At 40.4% G+C, this 8,296-nt stretch overlaps 1 protein-coding gene across 1 annotated transcript; it reads right to left on the minus strand.

Moving 5' to 3' along the window:
• Nucleotides 1-3,119: 3,119 nt before the first annotated feature.
• On the minus strand, nt 3,120-4,133 carry TAAR5 (trace amine associated receptor 5; the record flags this gene model as incomplete). Its single annotated transcript, XM_080663812.1, is given in 2 exon segments — nt 3,120-3,533; nt 3,537-4,133. Coding segments are annotated over 2 exon segments (1,011 nt in total).
• Between the last annotated feature and the right edge of the window lie 4,163 nt (nt 4,134-8,296).

Genomic DNA, 8,296 nt, shown 5'->3' on the forward strand with positions numbered 1-8,296 from the left:
ATTCACATGATTATCTCACCTCATCTTCACAATACATGGACAGGTATTATTACCTCAGATGAGAAAACTGAAACTTACGGGAGGTAAATTACTAGCCCAAGATGACAGGGAAAGGAGGGGGTGCAACCTGAATTTGGTCAGGCCCCTCTGACTTCCTAGCCCTCACTTTTGGATATTGGTCCCTCCTGAAATGAGTGACTGCTCCCTCTTTAAGTTCTGTAGCTCTTTGTTGTAACTTCATTGTGAACTGATTTTTTTTATTCTGCCTTGTTTGTTCTTATTTTTAGCTGTTTTCATGCCTCCAGACCAAAGTTTTTTTAGTGGAATGATGACATTTCAGGAATTTTGTATCTAATGAAGTTTAGCATCACACTCGGCACATAGTAGTTTCTCAATAAATATTAGTTGAGAGCTGAATAGTAATACTGTAGTCCCCTGAACCTTGTCCCTAAGAGAGGTAGGTCAAGGCTACATACTTTGGATTTTCAAGAACATAGGTAAGGCCGTCAGAACAATCCTGGCCTTGCTGTTCAGGACCCACACTCACAGTGGTATGAAACCCCTTAAGTACTTCTAAGGCAGAAGAATTGAAGGTATATAAAAAATTGTTTTAAATATAGTTTTATTGATTTCAGAGAAGAAGGGAGAAGGAGAGAGAGGTTGAAACATCAGTGATGAGAGAGAATCATTGAACAGCTGCCTCCTGCACCCCCTTACTGGGGATCGAGCCCACAACCCAGGCACGTGCTCTGGACCAGAATTAAACCTGGGACCCTCCAGTCCGCAGCCGACACTCTATCCACTGAGCCAAACAGGCTAGGGCAAATACTTGTTTTTAAGAAAGCTTGCCCTGTGGTTCCAAACTATTACAGGATGACTGGTGTTATATCTCACAATATACTTGCTGTGGTCAAAATGTGCAAACAGAAAAAGATTGCTTTCAAGTCTGGCAGCTACTTCCATGCTAAGTTAAGAGTGGGACAAAATGAGGACACCATGATACACTCACTGGAGTTTTGTGTAAATCGAATTTAGTCGATTTTTTCAGCATAACAAACAAACTTCCAATGATTTACAATAAACGTTTACTTTCTGCTCATGTTACCTGAGGGTCGCGATGACAGCTGCCCTGACGCAGCTGTAGGTGAGCCGCAGGTCTGTTCTTGTGTCTTCTCATCCTGGGACCCAGGCTGAAGGAGCAGCTGCTTTGGAGACAACCTGTTCTCAGGGAAGGGGCAGAAATTTAAGACCTGGGCTGAACCATACAATTACATTTAAAGCTCTAGTTTGAACATGAATTGCATTAATCAAAGCACATCACACAACCAAGCACAAGATCAGCTGATCGGGAACATTTGCTCCCTCCAAGAGAGTAGGGAGCAGGGAAGCCTAGAGTGGGAAAGGAACATAAGATAGAGATGAAAAAAACCTCAGTGGCATCATGTGGTGGGTGCCAAGGGTCAGGACCAAGAATGGTGAATCCCTTCTCTTTAATTATCAAAGTCTTTCTCTGAAATTCCAACTTTGCAGCTATTACAGTTCCAGAAAAAAAGCTATGCGAACTTAAAACTCAGCATAGAAGAAGAAACCTGATTCTCTCACACACTTTGTGGGTCACTATTAATGTGACTTCTTGGTTCTTGATGCACCTGCAGAACTAAGTTTATGGAACAGAGCTATTCAGAAGCAATACGAAAGGGCTCTTGCTATGGAAATTGCCCTGCTCAAAACCCCTGTAGATGGCATATGGGTCACATATTTATACTGATATACATATACACATATACATCCATATGTGTTATATCTTCATACATGCTGTAGCTGTGGTGAGCTGTAACCTGGCTTGACCAAATTGTAAGAAAACAATATAATTAAATTGGGAAATGTTTAGAGAAAAAATAATAGTCAGGTTCATACAAAACGAGAAGGCTCTATCTTGGAATTTGAAATCATGCTGTTGTGTGAAACATGAAATTTAAAAACATACAACAAAACAATAATTCTAAGCAAGTACAAAAAACATCAACAAATGATTCTGCTTATTGAGCTACTTCCCAGTGGAATGTTCTAGATGAACATGAACATTTATCAGGCTGTTGGCTATCACAGTTTATGGTGAGGTCTGACTGCCACTGACTTCTGTTCACATTTGATCACACAGTCATCACGCTCAGGAGAGGGGCATGCTATTCACATGTGGTTCGATTCTGAGGAAGCATGTGGCATAGGTACCTGTTTTTCCCAATAAAACCATATACTATCATAAAATCAAAAGATAGTAGTTCTAACTCATGTGATTTTTAAAAGAAAGAAATACTAAAATGGTGAGATGTGGTTCATTATCACTTTTATTTTTATTATTTTTGTGTGGAAAATATCCCACATATTTTCAAATTTCTATTATAAAAGAAAAGGAGGAAAATATTTCTTCAAAAATATAAATACATTTGAAAAAATAATACATTTATTCTATGGTCATGGAAATAGACAGACCTGGTGTACAAACCTGTTTAGTGATTGGATTCCAAGGAGACAGGGAGCATAAAGGGAATATTTTGAAAAATGTTCCAAACACTTGACTATGATTATGAACAGTAAGGTGAAATTAGGATTCAAACAATGCTTCCCAAAGTTTGATTATGTGATATTTGAGCTTAAGGACACCTTAGAAAACAAACAAACAAACAAAAAAAACCCAGTTACAAACCCTTCATTTTTTTAAATGAAAAAAATCAGTGATGGGGGAGAAAGTCAAAGATTGCTGAAGTAGTCACACCTGGCCCTACCACATGGTAAGACTAGGAAATCCTAACCTTGGTGCTTTTTTCCCTCCACCTTTCTATCTTAGTTGTCTCAAGGAAGTAATGAATGAGGACTCAAATATGTTCATAGACTTTTAGTTTATCCAATAAATAGTTAGATGACTTCTCTCTCTCTCTCCTTCCTACATACTACTATAGGAACATTCAATGAAGGGAGAGAGGTTAATTTCTCCCCTCCACTTAAACCAGGCTGCCTGGAAGCATGCCCCAAAACTCATGACACCACACCACCCATTGCTACAGCATCACTATCTTTCCTACAAGGCCCTGCCATTTGCCTGAATTCAGGTCAAGGAGTCATTCTCGGTACAAATCAATAGTGGGTGTCCGAGGTGAGAAGATCTCCTGACTCAGGATGAGTTTCAGAGCCTTCCTGAACCACTGGTAGGAAAAGACATAGATGATGGGGTTGCAGGCCGAGCTGAAGTAAGCCAACCAGATGAAGATGCCGAAGACCAGTGGTGGTGTGATGAGGTTAAGGAGGCTGTCCACCAGCGTGTCAATGGTGAAGGGAAGCCAGCACAAGAGGTATATGCTCACAGCGATGCCCAGGGTCTTGGCAGCTTTTCTTTCGTGTTTGGCAGCCCCAGCCAGGCTTTTGTTGAAGGCGCTGATCTGCTGGGCCTGCCTGGCAGCAACCACGAAGATCTTCACATACAAGCTGATCATGACGGGGCAGGGGAAAAAAAACACAGGAAAGTTTAACCAGCCCTAAAACTTATTGAACAGCTGCTGGCAACTGCCCACGCAAGGCATCTCTTCCAGCCACTGGCTGAGGCCTCGCTCAACAACATCTGTGTAGACAAAGAAGGCAGTGTAAGCTGCTGGCATCCCCCACCCTGCCAGGATGTACCTAAGGGCCACCCTGACAGTGAACTTGGAGGGATAGAGCAGAGGCTCACAGATGGCACAGTGGCGGTCAATGGAAATGAAACAGAGATGAAAGGTGGAGACGAGGCAGAAGAGGGTGTCCAAGTAGGTATGCAGGCGGCGGAGGAAGTCTCCAAAGAACCAGCAGCTCTCCACTGAGCAGATGGTGCTGAGTGGCAGTACCAGCAGACCCAGAAGCATGTCAGCCAGGGCCAGAGAAAGCAGCAGGAAGTTGGTGGGAGTGTGAAGTGCTTTGAAGTAAGACACAGTGAACACTACAAACAAATTTCCTAGGACTGTAATAATTATGCCTGCTGCACAGGCCAGGTAGATGGTCAACCGGATGCCCAGAGGATGGACAATCCTGGGGCAAGACCCATTGACCTGGTAGCAGAACGTCAGGGGGTGCTCTCCAGCACCATGGTTGAGGACAGTGCTCATTTATGGTTCCTACTCTTCCTCCTCTCTCTCTGAAAACAGGCCACCTGTCCCACACACCAAAAAAAAAAAAAAAAAAAAAAAAAAAAAAATTTATTTGTCTGCTAAACAATTAGAAAGTGAAATCTAGAGAGGAACTAAAGGGCAATTTGGAACCTAGTACAATTTTCCTGGGCACTGAATCAAATGCACCCTGAACCAAATGCAGCGCAGGATTTGAGGTCTCATAAGACTTGAATCCAGCCCTGGTTTATTTGACTGGGCACTTTTGAAGCTAGTTTAGATGTTATCCTTAAGGAAAGAGAAGAAGGATGTAAGTTAAATGTTTTCTCCAAGAAAAAAATCTTGTTAACAAATCATTACTTGGGTAAAAAGTAACTTCTGGGTCCTCTTTTTGAGAATTAAATAAATTGACAATAAAATCAATAGCTTAGCTTCCTAATAATATGTCAACTCTTCCCAAGGGAAAAAAATTCAGCGTAAAGTAATTAAAAGAATGAAATTGCCCTGTTTCAGTTTTGCATCCTGCACAATTTCTAAAGTTAACACACAATATTTATACATTTGGGAAAACTATATGATATGAAAAAGTATTTTATCTATCTTAACACTAGTCTGTAAAATGTTTAAGCAAGTTCTAATAAATTGAATTCAGAGTTTCCAAGCTACTTACAGAGGTAGGAATCAGAATCACTTATGGGAAAAAGTCCTTCTTGTAACAGATAGACATAGGTATGTAGAATCCTCTTCCATCTGCAAAGATGACAGATGTGCAATTAGTTAATGATCTTATACTCCAAATAGAAACTACATCTCCATATGGTATGTTATGCAAATGAGCACTGAATGAGTACCAAGGGACCTAGTTTACACTATTCATAGGTCTCAGTAGTTTGCTTCTTTCTCAGTAGAGGATCATTATTTACCCTGCCAATTAATTAGAGATGAAAATGAAATACTGGATTTGTAACATCTTTAAGTTTTTCAGTGAGTTTCACATATCCCTACTGCTTTAAGATTTTTTTGTATACATTTCTCTCAACAAGAGAATAATTGAGAATAACTGACCCTCACACTGAATTTATCTTGTCTTCTTTAGGCTCTATGTTTTGTACTGGTTAAGGAAATCACAGTAGATGAAGCATTTCACCTGGACACAGAAGAGTTAGATTCTTGTTCTGCCATTTTTCTAAATCATCACTTATCCTCCCCGCCACCATCTCCCCATCAGTAATAGTACCTACAATTAGATTCATATGTCTGTACATCACAAAGCTATCATCTCTATTTCTTTTTTTTTTCTAAATATATTTTTATTGATTTCAGAGAGGAAGGGAGAGGGAGATAGAGATAGAAACATCGATGATGAGAGAGAATCACTGATCGTCTGCCTCCTGCATGCCCCCTACTGGGGATCGAGCTTACAACCGAGGCATGTACCCTTGACTGGAATCGAACCAGGGACCCTTCAGTCTGCAGGTCGACGCTCTATCCACTGAGCCAAACCGGAGAGGGCTCATCTCTATTTCTTGATACCAAACCTCAGAAGGTGGAATGCCTCTTGGTGAAATCAGTTTACAATATAAGTCAAACTGATGTTGCAAAAATGACATAATTCTAAAGGTAGTAATAAATTACATCCATCAGCAGGGCCTGTAGGATGAGGTCCAAATTCTCCACAAAGCCCTAGCTAAACCAGTGGTGATTGCTTAAGACTTGCCTTGTACCAAGTCCATTGTGCGCGGAAATAGATTTCTGACTCCAGAAGTTAATCAGAACAGAAAGCCAAAAAAGGTTTTCGGCCCCTAGCCAGTTTGGCTCAGAGGCCAGAGCGTTGGCCTGCAGACTGAAGGGTCCTGGGTTTGATTCTCGTCAAGGACACATGCCCGGGTTGCGGGCTCGATCCCCAGTAAGGGGTGTGCAGGAGGCAGCCCATCAATGATTCTCTCATCACTGATGTTTCTATATCTCTCTCCCTCTTCCTTCCTCTCTGAAATCAATAAAAATATATTTTTTAAAAAAGGTTTTTGGTTCTTGGATATATTACATCAAAGCTGACATGCAATATGCATAGTCCCACTTCAGTGGTTGGAAATGGGCCCTTTACTAAACCTGATTTAGCTTCCTGCACTGTAATTGAGTGGCTATGGTTTTCCTATTAGACCAGAAGCCCCTTGAAGCCAGGATTTGAGTTTTCTTAATCTCTGAACCATAAGCACGCAGAACAGCACATAGTAGCTGCTCACTAAAGGTTTGTTGAACTGAGTAGCTTTTACTAGTAATAGAAAGAACAAGGTGTTCATGGCAGTCACCATCCTGAGATAATGGCTACTCTATTCAGCCTGGATGAGTCCTGGAAAGAAGAGTATTAGATTAGGAATAATAATGGGATTGTTCGCTTTTCCTTGGACTAGCCTAGGAAGAGCAGGTAGAGCTGTTTTGAGAACTAATTGAATGAATGTTCATGGATACGCTTTGTAAGTTACAGAAGTTCTGTATTGAGGTAAGAAATGCTTATGACTACAGCAGAAGCTTCCAACTGCTCCTTCATTTCTCCTCTATTTACCTCTGTTTCTAGTGAGCAAAATTAAATGCTGGTCTGAAAAAATGGACCGTCATATGGCCTCAACTATCAGTTCCTTGATGTTAAGTTACATTATTTTATGTTATTTTGAGGATCAAATGGAAAAAAAAAATGATTGTTTGCTAAATGAGTGGCTGCCCTTTCATGCATTCCCTCAGGTGCAGCAGTCCAATGTCTGTTAAATTCCAAAGAAGTCGAGAGGCTCATCATGGAAAGCAAATTAGAAAGTGCTCCTAACATTGTAAGGTGCTCCATCACTCTAGCAGGCCCTGGAAAGAGGCCTAACTTGGCCTGAAGCCTAAGGAACTCCTCCTGTTCCTCTCATTCTTCCAAAGAAAGGAGTACCTTAGCCTCTGAAGCTGCCCCTGGATTAGGGGCAGAGGAAACCGCCTCCTGAAGGATTAAATTACTACCACCAGAAGAGAATGAACCAATATTCTCCTAAGCATCTTAAAACCTAATTCTGATTTCAAATACTGTTCTGTGAAAACGATAACTTACTGAAATCTCAGGACCTAAATATACTATATTCAAATTATCAAATTATAATTACTGACCTTTGGAAGCTATAAATGTTCAACAGAACAGGTAGATCAAAAAGGTATTGGGGATTCTTAACTAAATAGTAATGTTGTTGAAGGTGTTTTGGAGTAATGAGTAATTTCCCAATAGCAAGAGTAGATTTTAAAAAGCGAAAAGGTTTATGAATGCATTTAGGATGTACATCTGTGAACATTAGAAACCTTAGGACTAGATGTCCTACATAGAGGTGTGATATCATTGGCGAGGTCAGAGAGTAGAGAGGGGTTGATTAAGCAAATGTTCTGATATTACTATAAGAATTACTACAATAAAATATGCTTAACATTAAAATCTATGGTAATGTTAACAAATATTTTCTTTGCAACCTACCAGTTTCTTAAGATTATTGTTATGAAAAGCAATCTACTTCCTGCAAATATAAGCAAACATTAATGAATAAATTGCTCCAGCCACATATGAACATCCTAAGTTTGTAAGTTCCATTTAAAAATTTTCCAATTTGTTAATCCATAAGATAATGAATAATATTTCTACGTGACCAAACTTTTCTGTGAAGCACTTGGACTACTGACACAATAGGAAAAGAAAAGGACGACCTAATTTTTATTCTCAGGAAATTCACTACATGAGCCGAAACCGGTTTGGCTCAGTGGATAGAGCGTCAGCCTGCGGACTGAAGGGTCCCGGGTTCGATTCCGGTCAAGGGCATGTACCTTGGTTGCGGGCACATCCCCAGTGAGAGGTGTGCAGGAGGCAGCTGATCAATGTTTCTAGCTCTCTATCCCTCTCCCTTCCTCTCTATAAAATATCAATAAAATATATTAAAAAAAAATAAATAAATAAAAATTCACTACATGAGCATGAAATCTTCTTTCTGTATGTGGCAAGCATTTCTGAGTTGGTGAGTCATTGTCCACCATGTGTCTCTGCTGGCCCTGTGCTCAAGTTATCCAGCACAACATTGTGCACATATAGCCAAAGCCCATTAGAACAGGGAGTTCAATTCAGTTCAGTTTCTTCTTTGCATATAGGCTCTTTT

This window comes from Plecotus auritus (assembly GCF_963455305.1).
Source record: "Plecotus auritus genome assembly, chromosome: 4".
Classification (NCBI taxonomy): Eukaryota; Metazoa; Chordata; class Mammalia; order Chiroptera; family Vespertilionidae; genus Plecotus; species Plecotus auritus.